The following is a 19,665-nucleotide window of genomic DNA, read 5'->3' on the forward strand; positions in this document are numbered from 1 at the left end:
TCTTTCACCAGACATGGTTCAATATCTCATCAACAAACACAAACAAGGAGTCTTTTCTCAGTGTCCCCCTGCCAGATTTTCCGATCAGATACACAGTTACAGTACATGTTTTAGACATTTTCACATCATACAAAAAGTCAACAGAATCAAATCATACAATGCATCCACCAGTTCGAATGTCATTAAAACGATGGTGGTAAATCTTCCATTAATTGCATTTTTCAGTGTGAGCAGCTGACCTTTGACATCATTGAGACTGGCTTCTGACACTCCTTCACTGAGATCAATGAGCGTCCCCTCGGACTTGCAGCGTGGCAGGGAGGTGTTGTTGGTGGTGGCTCTGATTCGATGGGCAGCCATGTTCGGAGCTGTCACTGTGCACCAACCTGCGTGTTCAGGCTACTCTAATGTATTAATTATTTTGCTATTGGCCAAGTAGGATGTCAGCAGCCTCCCATGATCTCTGAAAGACACAAAAAATATTGGATTATATAACATATTTAATGAAACAAATCTACCTAGAAGGGTTTCTTTGCTTATTTATCACTTCAGATAAGAAGGAATAAATCAGTGTTCTGTGTGAAACATCCAGACTCCCGTCCTATCTCTCTTTTGAAGTGTTTCTTGTTGATCTGATCATGCTCATCACGCTTTTGCTGAGACTTTCAATCCACTTTAAAATCAAAATGTTCTTTCTGTGTTGTGCTGAAGAGCTTTCAGTGCAGTACAAAATCAACAAACTGCAATAAACACCAGTACATGTGCATAAATATGTGTGTGATTAAGGTCTTCCGAATAACTTTGATCTTCCAGAGTTTAAATCTCCATGCACAGAATTATACCAACAGCAAGATCAATACAAACAGGATAAGAAATTCCATCTTGCAGTTTTGGCCGACTGACTCATAAATGCAGATGTTTGTTCATGTATCAGATCATTTATTCATTATAATTCTAATAGTACTGATACATTACTTAGTATGATCATTTAAACATGGATACTTAGTCAAAATTAATATCTCAAAATCTTCCATTATTTAATCTGTAAACGATAGTATTTTTCAAAACATAATAGGTGAAACTGACTGCTAGATATGATGATAACCTGAAATTAATCTGCATGTCTTCATGAAGTATGTGGTTCTATAGGCTTGGTGACATAGAAACTACCCCATAGCCAGCTGCTGAACTACTGTAGAGTTGGCAAACGTACTGCTGCTAACACACTATTTATTGTGTACAAGGCTGTATATACTCACTCCTGGAATAAGTCAACTGATGTTAAACCATTTTATCCAAAAATGAGTTATTGAAAGGGAAAACCTCTCTCACTGAGGGGACAATACGTTTTCACAGTTTATTAAAAATACATATTTGTACGAGTGACCCAGGTCTCTTAAGTCTTCAGTAGAATAGAATTTCTCTTTTGCTACGTTTAGTGAGCACACACTGCAGATATGGAGCGGCTGTAATGAAACCCTGAAGGGGAGTGAATCTGGGAGAAGTTCAACACTGAATTTGTCCCTTCATGCCAGTTATATTGTGTCATCTCTAACAGTTGCATTGTGTCTGCTCATCCAGTCCCTCCCAGTTTTAGCTGGAACTGCTCCTTTTAAATGGTATAATACACAAACACCCAAAGCCACTTTCAACAATGTAAACAAGATAATTGAAATGGAAAATAAACCACTGAAAATGTGCAAGCAGCAGATGTGGGTCAGTGGAACACACACCAGAGACACCAGGCTTTTTATTCAATCCATAATTCATAACGGTGTCGGCTCGGGGACGACATGCTACACAGAGAGGGAGAGGCTCATGATAGTGACACGCTTCTACAGCATGAGACTATGCTGGAACAGTTCTGTGCAACTCTGCCAACACCAACAAAGGCCACACATGCTCCACTCAATTAAGAGGATTTGATATTGTTACATTACACAATAGATTTGTGTTCATATTTTGGATTAAATCTGCAGTGAAATCTTCAACATTATACACACAGCAGATATTTTGACTTGAAAAGCACGGGTATATACTGTATACAGGTTTTAGTGTCACTTTAACAATGGCTCTGTTCTATTCAAATGAGTCAAGTGACTGGAACTGAAGCAGCTTAATGGATTTCAATCATCATTAATTCTATTTACACCTGTTTTTCCAACTGTGACATGTTAAAATGTCTGATTGTATCTAGTGATCATATGATCTTATCTTCTCTGTCATTATCTAGAACTTTTCAACTTATATTGTCAGAATGTATAAATCCAAGCTTGTCGTAATAAAAGGGCTTCTAGGGACGGTGATGTTGGTCTGTTGTCAACAACTATTGGATGGTTTGCTCTGAAATTTGGCTTTTGAACTTGTGAAGAGAACACAATTACATTGAGAGATTCAGAGTTACCAGTTCAGGCCTGGTATTAGTTTTGTATTTAGGTGATTTTGAGACAGGTTTTTAAGAGTATATCTTGCCACGCTGTTATCTCCGTGTATAATGACACGCTTTGCTTTTAGAGCACTAGTGCCGTGTGTGAGCATGTTTTTTCTTCTGTCCTCTCCACTCCAGATCCAGCCATCCCCCTCCCTACCTGTGTGGAGCACACCTGAATCCAATCCCAAATGCAGCGTTGGTGCTGGGTGATTGGTGAACAGCTAGAGCTATTTGACTGTTATGATATTGACTCATTTATTGAAAAGGTGGTTGGTGGATATATGGTTTCTGGTTTTTCCTTAATTTAATGTTGTCTGTTGGTATACCAGCTTTGTTTTCCCACCGAATATGTTAGGTTTCCCCCACTTCTTTTTCACTTGGGTTTATATTGTGTTGTTATGCCTCTCATCCCCTGGATTCCTCTGAGGACATAACAGCTGTGTACAATGACAAGCAAAGATTACACTTAGGGAGCAGCCTTATGATACATTTGATATATGATAAATATCAAATGGGAAAATATTCTTAAAGAAATTATTTTTTTGATGCTCAAATAATTTGAGTCATATTGTGGTTTTAGATGTTCATATTGATGCATCAATAGCTAATTCAAGTTAATGGTTAAAATATACAATCCATTAGTGAAGCATCGGCTTGAATAACAGCAGACTAATTGCATATGACTCCTACAACAAGTCCTGACAGTTCGTAAATTGCGCTCGTACCTAATTCAAAGTACGAAAATTGCTCAAATTCTACAAGTTCTCCTAAATCAGTGAAAAACAAATCTGTTCAAATGAGTTGTTCTTGCATGATGCCCACTGTATGTTGTGTGAAAAAAACCTCTACTTCAGGACATTTTTAGAGTAAATAAGTTATGTGCTGCACCTTTACTGCAACTATCAACTACTTATCAGGGGAAAGTATGTCACACGTTGAAAGCCATATCATTACTGAGTGTGCCTAATTAATTGATCATGACTATAAATAACTTGCTTTGTCTGACCAACTGATTCAGTTAACAATGCTCTAAAACAAAGAAAAGCAGCTACCTATTGCAATGCAGAAGATGGAACCAGAGAATGTGTTCTGTACCAGTTGCCTTTTGGTATTTTGTATATTTTTGTATACAAAGAATAAGGGAGGCCTCCTTGGCCCTCTGCTCAAGTCCAAAACATTTGGTGCTACAGATATTAGCTTTAAGCCACTGGAACGACGCGGTGTTGACAGCTTTCTACATACATTTAAGACCATCATTTTAGCCTGTTTTTTTGCTCAGAAAGTTTTATGGCTCTTATTTAATTTGCATCTTTTATTGTTTTTATCTATTGTATTGTGTGCCTTTTTGATTCACATTTGAATATCCTGTATTTGACCTTTTCCATGCAGTAGTCACCCATGATTTATTGCTTATATTTCAACTTTCCATCAGTTTTTCAGTTGCCTATAAAACACTTTGAATTGCACTCCAGCAGTGTATTCAGCTATAAATATATCAGCATCACATTCAGAAATCAACATCAGTCAGACCGTGAGGGAAACTCTGTCACTCTGTTAATTCTATCCTAATGCTCTGCCTCGTCAACGGCATGACTCTGGATCTCATCTCTTTGCAGCGGGAGGAGGGGGTCAGGTCAGATGAAAACTCTGGGTGGTCTGCAGCAGCTATCTAAACCTCGCCCTCCCTGACCACACTGCACTGTTTAACTCCCACCACAGGACAATGGTGGGTGGGAACTGTTGGTATGTAAATCTGAGAAAGCACAACAAGGGAACTCTGTCATGCAAATCACCTCAAGTTGCCTGGTAATAAGGCGCTTGGAGACGCCATAATGAGGCTCAGCCAGCTTCTCTGCTAACGGCATGTCAAAAAAAAAATCTCCCTCTGGACTCCTGCAATAACATATCTGCAGAGTTTAACTGCTCGGCCTTTCCCACAGACTTTCATTAAATGTGGTGTTAACAGTTAACAACACTATTTCTAGTTATCATCAGGGGAATGTGTCAAGACGGAAAGTCCTTGGCTCGAATGCCGGTACTTTCCTCTGAATCTTGCCCACAAAGAAACAAGATCTAATTGTTTATATTGCTAATGTTGGTGAGTGAGTAGTGTTCACGTGGAACCTCACATTGGGAGGCAGAAAAAGTCCAAAGTACCGAAGTGGCAACCGTTTTACTTGTTGTATTAGATGTTTTGTACAGACTTGGAGCCTGGTCACGGAGACAGTTACGCTTGATGATTAAAAAAAGAAGTTGTGCAATTTTACTTTGAGGCATATTATATATATGCCTTTACTGTACTTTGGAGTGCTTTGTGATTTTTTTTTATTTTTTTTACTTAACTTAAGTAACCTAGCCTGTTATTGTATCACAGGTATCCCTGCACAAATAAAGGGTACATAATTAAAACATGTATCCTAGTCTGATCTGCTGCTTCAGGTCCGCCTCACCTCCACCAACGATCTACCGCTCATTTTTGGATTAGCTGTGTCATTACTACCAAGATGGTGATGGCTGGAGCCATACACTTTGAGCTTCTGCGGAAATGTATGAATAGCGTCACAGAGACTACATCCCTATTTGTACAGTCTATGAAAAAACTGGTGCAGTGGTATGTTCTGCAGACTGTGAGAAGATAATTCGGTCATCTTTGGTTTGCTTCCCTTCTCTGCAGAGCAGCTGAACAGTACAGATTCACCATCAGCCCTGTTAAAGCTCAGATGCTCGTCTGTCCTTCAAATTGTCCATAGCAGATGGTGGAGGGAGGCTCTATTTTGGTAGCCGCAGCCTCAGACTGATAGGATTCTCCCAATGCAAACTGAAGCTATGAATATAAAATTATAATTACATCTTCCCTTCCCCAACCTCTGTCCTCATTTCCTGTCTGGTCAGTGATGCGGTCATTGTCAGCGGGCAGCGGCACATTGACCCTGTTGAGGCACGTGAGCCAATTTCATCACTTCAATTGACAGCAGGGGCCGTGGGAGATCAGCCCGTCTCAGCCTTTCCTTCACAGTCCCCATGGAGGAAGTGCTCTATGAAGCAGGCAGCAATCCCACTCCTTTTATTCAGCAGTTCACTTCTTGCGGGGTGGTGATCCCCCAGGAAAAGCCTGTTGCCAAGTATTTTTTTAATTACCAATTCATGGGAAAAACACAAGGCATCTTTGATCAGCTGACAGGGAACAGCAGGTGCTCACCTTCTTCTAAGAAAATGTTGTTATGGGTTGTCCATAAAGCCCATGTCTATCTCTAGTGTTTCTGCGAGTAAAGCTATGATGATTAAAACCTACAAACACCAGACACAAAACACAACTGCTTGTTTTGTACCAACATGTGCTAAATGTTTTTAGTCCTGACAGAACCGAGTAAATATTGAGGACAACACACCGTGCTAGAGATTAACTATGGTTATACGCTACTCGCTGAGTTCACACTACCAGCAACAAAGCAACAGGCTACAGGTCATTTTCAATGTTGTGGTGAACCTTACCCAATCATACGATTTGACCAAAAAAAGGCTGTTCGCCAGTCCCCATTGCTATTTAATGTCATACATCAACGAGTGCTTTAGCAACACTCTCATCTGGCCGTTTTGTTGCTTTTGAGCATCGCATAAGAAACCCCCCAAATCCTGCAAGAGCATAAACATGCTCCTCTACTGAAATCCACAAGGTTCCCATTTTGATGGTGTTTGCATTACACATTGTGACTTTAAACAGAAGCTGCCCTCCTGCTTACTCATCATGTTCAGTTGATGCTGTTGCTTACATTATTAAGGCAATATATCCCTTGTGAACCTGCATATGGGAAACTACTGCAGAGGAAGAACATTAATGAGGCCCGAGCTATAAAACCGGTCACTGTACAAGGTCAAAGACAAAGCATGGTTCACCCTGCAGCAATAAAAAGCATCCTGATACCAAAACGACTGGCTCCATACCAACCTTCAGAGCAGGCTGAGGCTCTGCTGTGAGTTTAGGGATGACTGCTCCTGAGCAGGAAGTGGCTGAGGAGGAAATGCCTTTGTGATGAGAGGCAGGCAGATCTCTGCTCACTCTCCCTGCCTGCCAAATTTCCTTCAAAGCACCACCATACATTGTTCTCATCTGCTCACTCACAGTCCAGAAGAATGCTTAAGATTTCAAGTTGTATGGACACTGGTGGTACATCATCTCCATACAGGAAGTGATGAAAAGTCGCAAAAGGCTGTTTGCTTTGCTTTGGGTCATGATAGTGATAGTATGATCTAGGCTTGGGCAGTAATACGGTATACCACAGGTCTTAAAAATAGCAACGTATCAGTTTCAATACCGTCATTAAAAAAATGCAATGCACTTATATAGGAGAGAGAGAGAGAGAGAGAGAGAGAGAGAGAGAGAGAGAGAGAGAGAGAGAGAAGATGGCGAGTCGCGCACCGAGTGACCTGGTCTCAAAGAAGAACATGACTTCTGCAGTTTGGCAGTATTTCGGGTTCCGACCTAATGAGAAGTAGAGCTTAGTTCGGGCACAGAAAATCAAGCCCGACCCGAGCCCGTGCGCGTTCTGTCCGAACCCGGACCGACCCGACACATTAACTGTAATTAAGAGCCCGAGCCCGATTTCAACCCGACAATTATTTTTCATGCATGAGGCTGTTGTATGTGCATATCAGTGGGAAGTGGGGGTGCGGCAGCACCACTACTCAGTCACTAAAATATACAAATAATCTTATAGGCTACGTTAGTGCAGCGATTAGGATATGACTGGACAAAGTCGACACGTATGTTATCGCTTTCTCCCACTTGAAATGATCCCGTACCTCGGACTTACCTGATGACTTGCTCAACGTTAATTGTCCTGTTTTTAATTCATCCTTTATGTCTCCAAGTTCCATGTTGCACTTTAGCCTAACTCCTTTATTCTTTGATTTAGCTGCACAGAGCGGAACCGTTATGAATGATGCGTGCGCACTATGTGTAGCGTCTTTTTTTTTTTACTTTGTGTAACTTTGTACACATTTCTTACGTAGACCTACTCTACTAAACATATAACCAATAATAATTAATGTTTATGCCTAGCCTTCTCCTCAGATTACGGGAGAAGGCTAGGCATAAATGCAATGATAGAAAAAAAAAAAAAAAAGAACAAACGAACACAAACGCTTGTTTAAAGGCCCGGCCCGACCAAGCCCGATGGTAGTGGTGGGAAATTTCGTCCCGACACGGCCCGTGGGTCGGGCCGGGTTCGGGTCGGCCACGGGCTCGGGCAGAGAAGCTAAACTCTAATGAGTTTGGTGATGTCGTCTGAGCCTGACGTCATAATTTTTAATTAGTCACGGTAATGCCGTATACCGGGGTAAAATAGGGAGGAGGTTTGACGGTATCAAAATTTGAATATCGCCCAACTCTAGTATGATCACATGTGATGCCACTTTAGTGATATCAACGTGTTATATCTGACAACGAACTACAAATCAAATCCTACTCTGCACAGATTCAGTTGTAAAGAGGACCAAAATGCAGAACATGAGGCAGGCAGGCAGAATTACACAAACGAAATAAAACCAGGTATAAAATAAACTGAGGAAAACCCAGTAAGACATGAGGAAGACGGGCAGATTGGCACAGGGAAAATCAGTAACAACATCAGCAGCTGACCTGACTCAGCACACACACTAAATACACAAGGAGAGCAGAGTGATTAGACACAGGTGGAAAAAAAACAGGGCAGGACAAACGTAGGCACGAAACAAGACAACAAGAGTGTCAAGAGTGAGCAAACTAAAACAAAAACCCTGGGACATAGTGTTTCCCTTACCATTGACCGACCCCCATCGCTAGCTGCTAGGCTAATTAATGCAGTTTAAAATACGATAGGATTGAGATAATAGTGGTGACTACAGCACCCCCTGCACTGGGATAAAACTCCTGCTGACGCAAGAGGTTAAGTATAAGTCCAACTTAATTGGCAAAGATTGAGGTTTAAAAAAACATTTAAAAAAAACACAAGGATACGTGCTAAAATACTCTGGCGTGTGGTTGTTTACAAGAAAACCCCACAGGGCATCTTTAAACAGTACTTTATACAATGCTGGGACAACCACATGAACTACAGCAGCAGTATATTTCTATAGACACCTACTATTATACTGTATATTATACTATAACTACTGTAGATCATGACAGAGGCACAGCCTGACGCAACATTTAGACATTACTATCTGGTTGTATTCTGATGCGTTTAAGATTTTGAAATTAAAGCACACACTCGTTAACGGTTTCCTAACCACACATGGACTGAACAGAAGTTCACCGCCTCACATTTAGAAACATGCAGAGTCGGCTGATTGTGTCTCCAACGCGGGACTTATCAGCTGACGAGCATTGGCTGAGCGAGCTCACGGACCTTGAATTAGCGTGCAAATTCATCAGATAATGGGAGAAGCCCAGATGCCGTGTTCTCAGTCAGCAGCTCAGTGAGTGTCATACTGAGTCAACACTGCTGAGGCCTTAAGTGTTCGGGAACAAAGCTCCAGTATCTCCAGTCTTGGAGCCAGGCGGAGCCAACACTGAAGAGTACACATATGTACTGCTGAAACTCCCATTGAAACATTTAGAAAAAAAGGTACTGCTACAACTTATGCACTATAGCTTTGTTCACACACTAAGCAGCAACAATCGCTGCTATAGCCAATATTAAAATAAGTCCCGTGCATTTCTTGTAATGTTTGACGTTAAAAACAAGTACAGCAGTTTTGAGTTATCCATAACATTCATTCAAACATCAGTCATGCACAGTTTAATACAAAGAACAGGATGCCTGCATCAGTTTCCACACAAGCAAAAACTGCATCTCAAATGCAGCTGAAATATTTTCATCCATCATCTGTCTAATTTGCCTCGAGTTTTCAGAAGATGTGGGACTTTTAGCTCCTGAGTGTAGTTTCTGTAGTTTATTTCTTCACCTTGTTAGTTAATTAAGTTTCAGTCAATCAACCAATTGATTAACTGACGTATCAGCACTATAATTTAAGGTTACCATCCAGAATAAGTATGAAAAGTATGAAATGCAAAATACCTTGTCAGTGGAGTAGTATTTCAAAAAAAAAAAATAGTCCCGTCAGTGTGATCTTCCAGCTTCAGTGAGTGGACATATATCCCAGATGAGCTTGCTTTTTCAGACCCCACATTCATTATTTCACACTTTTCAGAGCTGTAGCCAGAAACCCTGATTGCCTGAGGTCTATACAGCCTGAGGTCCAACTGTCTGATCTGAGATGGACCCGCAGACGAATTTCAAATGTCGGTCATTGTTTTAGTTTTTTTGTTTGTTGACTTACAAACTTTACTCAGACAACAAAACTGCATGGTAAAACATTTGGGCTGCTCTGTCCGTCAGAAGAAACATTGGTTTCAATAGTTTATTTTCTTCTTCTGCAGATAAAAATGTATTGTGTGAGAATGTCAGTGTTTCAGCCTCTGCAGACATCGTCCATTCCTTCACATGACAATATAAACATACCAAGGTGGAATGGCTGCAGGGATTAAGAAGAGCAGGAATGTAAGGAATGCCGTGCTCCAAATTAAGTCATGCATTATTCAGGAGAAGGAGGACGAAACAAGGAAAACGTATCGTTCTTTTGGCGACAAAGAGGAGGTTAGAGACCATGTTAAACTGTCATTCTGGGCTTTTATTAGGAAATGAATTCTGTTGCATTTGTTGTTGCCAGTCTTGTCACGAACCTGATAACAATGGTATTACACTCAGACCCCTATCTCCCATCCCACACACAGTTGGTGTTTTTACACAGAAGATTCTGCCGTTGTCACGGAAAGGAGAGTCAAAAATATACTTTTACTTTTTACTTTTATAAAGAACTTTGCTTTGTGGGATAAAGCCGCAACAATATCTCATTTTACAAAGCATCTCGGCCTCGCGGAATCAGAGGGGCGACGGTGCGGAAAAAAGGAGCAATAATCCCGCAACGAAAAAGCAGTGTAAAAGGGACTAGTGAAACTTTGCTGTTCTTTACCATGAAGGTAGTCTAGATAACAGGAAGTGAAGGCTCAGGATCAACACCTGGAGGAAGGAAGTCAAGACTTTACTCCTCCCCTTCTGCTTTCTGTGTCTCCGTTCTCAAACTCCCTTGGAATCGGGAAACAAGAGCAGCAACCTCAGAGCTAACAACCTATGCCCGATGTTGATCCGTTTTCTGACACAGCCATCATCAGTCGGAGTTGTTGTGGTACATCTCTTAACTCTGGTAGCGGCATGCGCCAGTGACATTGACTTGTCCGACGTACCGATCCGTTCCACTTCACATGAGCTTCTGTGATATTGGTTTAGTCATTTTTTGCAAGAGCTACAAACAGCTAATCGTCAGCAAATTTTTGTTTTTAATGAGTCGAGTGAGCTCCTCCAGAGCTAAAGTATAGACAAGCTTCACTGCTAGGTCCCCGACGATCAAATTATGTTTTGTTCTCATCACATAGTCGACATACGTTTTTTAAGTTTTATGCTGAGTTTTCTTTTGCAGGGAATCAGCCATGTTAATGACAGGGCTCGACGTTCCATGGAAACAAGTTTCCTCCCGACATTATTTTGCTGCTGCACCACAGCAGCTTCCGAAGCTTAGCACTATCCAAGACCATTGTGATTGGTTGCAAGACATACAAACGAGCCAGAGCGTTTTTCCCCGATCCTGGAGATGGATTTACTGTAGCCAGACCCTTCTAGACTGTGGATAATTGGCTGGCAAAGCGAAACTACCATGAAGGTGATGTTTGTCCTGAGGGAGGGGCCACAGGGGCCTCTGAATCACAACCCACACCTCTGATTTGTTTACCGATTTAAATAAAGCTACTGCTCAGTGACTGATGGCTGTTTCTGATAGCTACATCCATAGAAATTGGCAACAGAAGAATTGCCACAGAATGGCGACAAGGGATGTCAGTTTTGCTAAACAAAATAATGTGAAATACAAGAGTGTATTTCCTTTTAGTCTTTGGCACCACATATAGAAGCACTTCACCCATACAATTTTAGTGTTTTGTGTCAACTGACATCAGTTCTAAGTGGTTGGTCGTTTCTATGGAGGCTTATCAAAAGAGTTGATTAGATGACACGTCCATTCTGAATTGCAATGTTGTCAAAAATAGTTTGGCTGCTTTCTTGCCCCGCACAGCTAAACACACACACACACACACACACACACACACACTGTGGCAACTGGCCCCGTTTGTGTGTCCAACTGTCCTGTAAACAAACCAGTGCAGAGCTCGCCATGGTGCTTCCCGTCTGAACAGCTATATTTGTTCAATTAACATGAAGACCGTAAATTAACCTATAAACCGACGTGTGTAACAGGTCAAATATGGCCTCATAGGTTAACTGAACAATCAATTAATGAGCAGTGAGTAGAGAAATCTCAAAGGTATGTTTGAGAAAGTCATATTATTCTCACAGTACATCTGAGGCTCGTGATAATTCCGCTTCTAAAGAGATCCTGTCATGTAGTACAAAGTGAAGTGAAAAGTCTGGAGATCCCTAAAGCCAGAAGGAGAGATTAACATTCACATCGTCATCACTGCTCCTCATCATGGAGCATTCAGTTCAAAAACAGATGCAAAGCAAACTGATAAAAGGTGTGCTTCCTCTCTGATAACAGGTATAGACAGCACTGAACTCTCGCTGGGCTCAAGCTGATGCTGTGCATGAAGGAAGGGGGAGATGGGGGTTGTTGAGGAAAGGCCGAGCTCCATGATGACTCATGCCTGGAATAATGGCTGGCTTCAGTCCCTGACTGTAAAGCTGACAAGGGTAGCCCTGGGCTGAGGGTGGGAGGAGGGGGGTAGGCGTACCAGCCGTCTGTCTGATGACTACAGCTGTGCCCTCCTGTCATAATTTGTGCTGTAATCAGCTGGAACTGAGCTTCAGTGACACCAGAAGATGCACGTTCACCCCTGGAGGGTGAGGAGGGGGTGGTGGTGGGGTGCTTATCTGGAATCACATGCATTCATTCAAACAATGAGGTCTATTCAAGACCAGCTGTAACCCAACATCGGGTCCTCAACAATACAGTGGCAGAGTAAGTTTTGCTCAGACAGTATTAAAACGTCTAAAAGCATTTTCCACAAACAGATTCAAGCTGAAGTCTAATACTGAATCATTTATCCACAGCCCTAAAGATACAGTTGTAACATTAACACCATTCACGCTCAGGCTAATCAAATCTGCATTGCAATGAACCACGATACTGTTGTTGGTGTATTTAGAGTGGCTATTAGAAATGTCAGACACATTTTCTGCCAGTAGAACAATCTGCCAAAGGAAAACTAAATATGATCTCAGAGTCTCTTCCTCTGTTGTCCCAAAACTATTAAAAACACATCAATCAGCTGCAATGTTGCACTGGCTGAAAATAGTTCCTAACAAATGCACTATTTCCTACTGTTTTTATAAATATATAACTATGGTGACCAGATGTTTTAGGAAATGGCTGAGCTTTTTTAGAGGCTCTATTTTTAATTTGTCTATACTGACAGCGAGCTAGACCTCTTTTTCTAGTCACTCCTGATGCTAGTCCCCATTATCTCGATACTGGAAATTCACCACAATTAACTATTTGTGTGTATTTTTTATTATTCTTTTTTTTTTTAGATCCTATCCATGATAAACCTTCATCCCATCCCTAGAGCTGATATTGCCTTCCTGAGTGTGAATGTGTTAGGGCTGGTATCACCACTGATTTCCCGAATCGATTAGATACCTATTCACAAAGTCAGGATTCGATTTAATCTCCAGTTCGATTCAATATCGATTCAGTTAGGGATATTTTAGTTACAATACCAATTTTGCTTGGCTATGAAATAGATTCTCATAGAACTAATGCTGTAAATTGTGCAAGGAACCCTCTAACCTGGTGCATTTATAAAACATATTAATGTTTACATTAAGAATTGACCCCAAACCAGTCACATGGATGTACTTTTTATCAAACATGACCAACAGCCTGTCAGGCTTACATTATATCTTATTTGTATCTGTACAGAAGTCAAGTAAGTACTGTAACTGCAACAGTGAATGTAGCGAAAGAACATGACACAATCTGAGCAGCAGCATGGGATAGAGAGAACAACCTTCATAGGCCGTTTTGATTTTTTCTAGATTACGTTTTATTTTTTCCCAAATTCCGTGCTTTCTGTTCTAAAGTCCCAGTCGACAATATTTGTTTTGATCATATTCACCGAAGCCAACACTATGCTCCGATAGAACAACATAAATCATCCGGTTTAAAAAAAAAACGCGCCTCTACGTGCACGTAGAGCCTGTTGTTTGTTTTGCAAAATATCAACAAAGCCCGGGTCATCCTGTCCAATCAGCATGCAGGGCTGTGTTCGCGCACACAGAGCAACTCTTCCCTCGGGTCGTACCACGATCACAGGGGGGAGGCGGAGGGAAGTAGGAACATGCTTCTAATTCCTCGGTTAAAAACCGAAACGAGGAGGAGGTCAAAAACAACCAAGGGAAAGAAAACACCGGTGGAAAAGAAGGAAAAAAAGAAAGATTGCGACGGTGCCCATGATAAAACCAGAGTCAACGTCGGACCCGCGTTTCAAAGGTGGCGTGATCTAAGGGATTTCAAAGGGCACGAAGTCGAGGGGAAGGAGCTCGGTGGTCGTGGGGGAGGAGCGTGAGAGTTGTAAACATTCTAAATCTGACAGAGTGCCCTCGATCCGCCGACTTGCCGACTGGAACTTAAATTTTTCTAAATTCTGTGTTTTACAATTTAACAGCATTTTTTCCCATCAAATGGTGTCTAATCATGTGGTTGATGAATCTGAATTAAGAAATTTACTGAAGAAACATTCTAGAAGTTCTAATTCTAATTCCTTGTCATTCAGAGACTATACACGTGCAGAAATATGCAAATGTATGTGCAATAATTTATGGAGGAGTAACAATATACCACCCACTTTTTCAAACGTCCCTCGACTTTGACCGTGTCTAGAGTCAGCGCATCTGTCGATCCACTAGCTGCTACTTAAGTTTTACTTTCAGTTGTGAATCAGTTCATTTCTGAACGTTTCATTACATTAATGGATATCGAAATATTGAAATGAAGATCGAGTTTAATCAGAAAATCAATTATTATTATATTATTATATATGTGATCGATTGGCTAGCCAATCACCGCTGCTATTTACTGTGCTAAGCCGTCACCATGTTGAGAGTGGCGAGGAGCCAATCTAAGTTTGGTCCATCATTCCGAAGTAGAAATGATGTCACTAAATGAAAAGTCAGAGAAAAGTTTTTATCGTTCATCCTGAGGACATGGAACGTCTGAACCAAATGTCATGGCAATCGATTGAATAGTTATTGGAGTTGGGACCAAAGAGGTGGATTGAAAATCCCAGCGCCTATATAGATATGATATATGATAGAAAATGGCATAAATATGACTTCAATATTGGGTAGAAAGCAGAAGGATTCCAACAAAGCAGGAACTCAAGCAAGTCAGGCCATCACACAGGTTTTTGACAAACTGCCAGTTCAACCATATAATCTAAAACTACTTGCACTGGAGGTGAAATCACAATTGTGCTCACCTGAAATGTGGATAATAAACCCTCACTGTGCAGGAAAATTAGAACAAATACAGAAAGTTGAGGCAGGAAGTCTCTTTGCATACAATAGACTATATGAAAGAATTATTGTGTTTTCCTTTTTCCCGCCATACAAATCACTTGATTTAGAAGACGGGTTGAACTGTTTACAACCACATTATCTGAAAAGCTGTGTTGAATGATCCCCATATCTCAGTGATAGAATTGGTGTGTGACATGTTATCATAACTTATCTTGACTCGTCATAGTTTTGACCATCATTTCCTATATTCAAAAAAGAATTATATTATTAAATAACACACATCGTTTTCTTTTCAAGGGGGCTTGACTGTGGCAACTTTAAAGACTGGAGCCAACTCAGCATGCTCCTGTGAGATGTTGACTAAACCACGCGGTGTGTGTGGCAGCAGGTCAGCTTATAGAATAAGAAGAAAGGAATCTGGAGACTCGACCTCAGCTTGTCAACAGCTTTTCACATGGGAAACATACGGGTGAATAATTAGAAAAGATGGAAAACAAATACACTGTTTTTTTATTTCACAATTACGGCATCATAATGCAAATATTTAATTTCAAGATGATGCTAATGTGGAATAGTTGGAGATTGTGTAAGTTACACTTATTTGCTTTGTTGCAAAGATCAAAATCACTGTCATATCATTCTGTTCAATATGAAGCTACAACTCAGCAGCTGGTTAGCTTAGCTTAACATAAAGACTGGAAACAGGGGAAACAACTAATGTGGCTCTGTCCAAAGGTAAGAAAAACACCTCCCAGCACCTCTAAAGCTCACTCCTTATAACATGTTGCATCTAATTTGTTTAATGTAATCCAAAAACAAACGGTAAAATCAACAATTAGCCATTTTCCATGGGTTGTGTACGTGAGTGGGATTACTTTTTGGCCATGGAGCAGTAACATCCTGGAGTCTTCTCATAGTGAGGTTGCCTGGCAACCAGCAACTCCCTAAAGTCACTGCTATCTGCAAAGAAGTAGTCCCTAAAATAATTATTTTAATCTCTCACCTTACCACAGAATAAAAAGATTACAAACACACTAAGTCATTCGTATTAGTCATTCAGTATAGAGCCTGACCAATTTATCAGTAGTCCAGTGTTATTATTTTTATATATAATTATTCATTCATTTTTTCACTGTCTTTACTTTTATTATTGGCCATTTGTATGTTTCTCTCATTATTCTGTTTTAAATATATTAATATTATTTTTTTGTCTTCATTGTATTGTATTAGACTGAGGGTGACTGACAGAGTGACGTCTTCCAACCCAAAGATATATACAGTATGTACCATGATAGAAAAGAGGAAATTATTGTCAGCTTTTCAGCTCTAAATGTCATCACTCCGTGCTCTTCCTCTCGCTGTATATATATTTGGCTGCTGGGACTGAAACGGGTGTTGTGGTCTGAGTCCTCTGTGATCCGGGTTTCGTGCAAACATGAGCCAGCACTGTGGGAATGATAAAGATGATGATGTCAATTCCCCACCTGAAATCCGCGCTAGCTAGTTGTGTTGCTGTTTAATGCCATGGCAACTAGTGTCAGCCGTCGCAGTCACAGGCAGACCACCGAGTCCATTATGTAGCATTACAGTGAGACTTAACGGACCCGTCAGGTTATAACACAGCTACTGAATATCTGCCGTTTAGCGGAGCTTTGCGGGGCTTCCACTATCTTTCGGACTGGTTTTAAACTTGAAACGACGTTCTCAAACATACTTTTGATAACATTTTAGGTAGCAAAGAGCCGCAGCAACAGTGGTTACTGTAGTTTTACGGCAGGTACGGTACAGTTACACCAACAGAAAGGCTTTCTGGGACTTAAAACGGTCCAAAAAATAGCGAGACGGAAAAAACGAAGACACTGAGCTTAACCGTTAAAACTCTGGAAACATTCGCGACTTGAAACGAATGTCAGAAATCCAAACCTCGTCATTTTGATGTCGATTAACCGCGGTTTTCTCACCCAGATGTCACTAAAATATGTTCCACTATGGCTGGGTTTCCCACAGTGAAAAGTTGCAGCTCATTCTTCGGGCTTCGGGGGGGAAACGCTCGTTTCCAGGTGGTTTCTCACGCCGAGAGCACTTTTTCCTCGTTGAGAGGAGAAGCAGACACCGAGGAGGAGAAATGGCAGCTTACCTGGCGGGGAAGAACTCCTGTTTTGTCCCATGAAGAAAGCGATAATAGCCGAGCAGGCGCAGTTTCCGTCGAGCTCTCGCGGTGGTGCTGGATGTGTGTATGTGCGGATTCACCGTGTTCTCCTGGAGGAAAGCGGCAGAGCTCCGACTGATGACACCGGGATAGGGAGGGGCCTCACCGGCCACATTTCCATAAGGACATGATGTCACTCCACTGGTTCAAATAACTCTGACACCACACTCACATTTAAAGACAGTAGCGTTCATGTTATTATGAGGAACTGATTTTAAAACTACAACAAGTACCTACAAAGGGAGTTGTTTCCCCGGCCGTGGAAAGTACATTTTCTAATGTACAAGTACCTGTAAGTAGGCCTAAATGCTACAGCTGCAGTTTTGGACTCCTACTACTTTATGTAAGGCTATACTTAATGCTTCTTCTGTTTTACACATTATATGTATTTACAGTTAGCCTGTAGGCCAAATAACAATTCAGATTAGGATTTTACATAAAAAGCATGTGATGTATGAATAGGTCATACATCATTAACTATTCAATGGTTTGTTGCTTCTTGCAAAAAACACATTGTTTGGTTGGGACTTCTCAGATGCCTGTTGAGTTCAGTTCCACCAAAGAGACATTTCCCTTTCTAAACTTCTCACATGGATTTCACCCACTGGACTAGCTAACTAAAGTTAAAACTAGCTCCACAGTCAAATGCATGTTGGCCTTGATAATTCTTGTTTACTCTTACTTAAATAGGATTTTAGTTGTACTGATTGTATTTGTATATTCATGTAATGGAGGAAGGTTGGGATACTTCTTTGATCACCAATATAACTTGTATGACTATACAAATTATGATATCAGAGGCTATCAGAAGTAGAAAGGAATTATTACTCATTAATTGCAAAGTACTTAAATCCACTTGAGTACATTTTGAGGTTCTTTAGAATTATTCCATTATGCCACTTAATATTTTTGTCCTTTAACTTTAAAGAGGAAAGTGTACTTTCAACGCCACATATTTTCATATAATATTGCTTTAAACCCCAATATTATAAAATGCTGATATAAACGTCATAAGCCATAAAACATATTCATAGAATCACAAACAACAGCTTTTCACCACAGAATATATTTGTTTAATAAAAATACATCAGCTCTTTAGTATTTTATGCAAAACCTATTTTTACAACCACCTGTGTAGCACATTATCTGAGAGGAGTGAAGGGCCATAGAAATGTCACCATCTAATTATAATAAGTACATAAGTAATTAGGTGGGTGTGAGCAGACCTGTCATGTTTACCATTAAATGTTGTTTTGAAAACAAGCGGATATGAATGAAGACATGTTAATGACTAAGATTTAATAAAGTGTCTGACAAAAAAATTTTATGATCTGCAGAACGTTCAGAAACATAAAATCAAACTTTGATTAAACCTCTGCAGAGAGGAAACTTAAGAAATAACTTCATTCATCCGTGATAGTAGAACTATGTGAAAGTCTGTTGGACTAGAACACTCTCTTTTAATATTTTATTCGCTGAAGTAGCAAGTTACATTACTTAACATTGTTTTTTGTTTCAAGTAAATCATTATTAATAAATGAAAAGTTGTCCACAGTACAGAATTGCCTCTGAGCTCCACTAAGGATGTTATGTTTTTGGTTTGATTAGTTTGTTTGTTTATCTGTTGGTTTGGTATTCTAGAAGTTAGCAGAATTACAGAAAAACTATTGCATTATTTTTTACTTACGGAAATTACCTCTCCAACTTTCCTTCTATTTACTGATGTGATTATTTTCTGCTAGAACTGAACAAAATACCCTTAGGCTAAATTCTATTACGTCCCACAATACACTCAGTTATACAGCACTACTACAGTACTTAATGTAAAGCAGCACCTCCTCATCCATACCCTCATCTGTTGCTAACTCCAGTTGTCTCTCCGTGCTAAAAGATACAGCTCCCCAATTATTATAGAAGCATTTAACTGCAGCTCTGTAATGCGATGGCTTTGAAACACAGTTTAATTTAGGATGCCATTTAGGAGGCCTGTATAGCTACCATGGAGTCATTCAAATCAAAATGGCCCGTCACATCATGAGATAAAGGATCTTGTCTGAAAAGTTGACATTTCGTCCTGGGGTTGGCATTAGAGGTGAAGTGAAATGGTTAATCTTCTGGGAGCAGGAAAGTGCTTAATAGCCTACATCTAATTATAATCTGCATAATCATTATAATCTTATGTACATTATGCATGGGTGTTTTGGCCAGATTGTGGCACTGCAAGAAACACCAGGAAGGCACCATAATTATTAAGATGTATCCCCTGGAGACCATGCATATTCTCAGAAAATTCAATGGAAATCCAGCCCATGATTTTGCAGGGATTTCATCATGGGCCAAAGTGTTCAACCAACATCCTCCTCACCACTCGGAGAAGAACAAGACCATGTAGTGTG

General features: G+C 40.5%; 1 protein-coding gene across 2 annotated transcripts in view; it reads right to left on the reverse strand.

Annotated features, from left to right (window-relative positions):
* Window positions 1–17,322, reverse strand: part of LOC311021483 (SH3 domain-binding protein 4) — a 34,186-nt gene extending 16,864 nt beyond the window's left edge. The window contains exons 1-2 of one of the 2 annotated variants that reach the window (XM_084022082.1): window positions 17,198–17,322; window positions 240–463 (exon numbers count right to left, since the gene is read on the reverse strand). In XM_084022082.1, coding sequence (XP_083878208.1) covers window positions 240–360 — 121 coding nt within the window. In that variant the 5' untranslated portion in view covers window positions 361–463; window positions 17,198–17,322. Of the gene's footprint in view, window positions 1–239; window positions 464–2,049; window positions 2,057–17,197 lie in introns of those variants that run through there. The other variant, XM_084022083.1, reaches the window with a different exon arrangement.
* Between the last annotated feature and the right edge of the window lie 2,343 nt (window positions 17,323–19,665).

This window comes from Eutrigla gurnardus, assembly GCF_963514095.1.
Source record: "Eutrigla gurnardus genome assembly, chromosome: 12".
In the NCBI taxonomy this organism is placed as follows: Eukaryota; Metazoa; Chordata; class Actinopteri; order Perciformes; family Triglidae; genus Eutrigla; species Eutrigla gurnardus.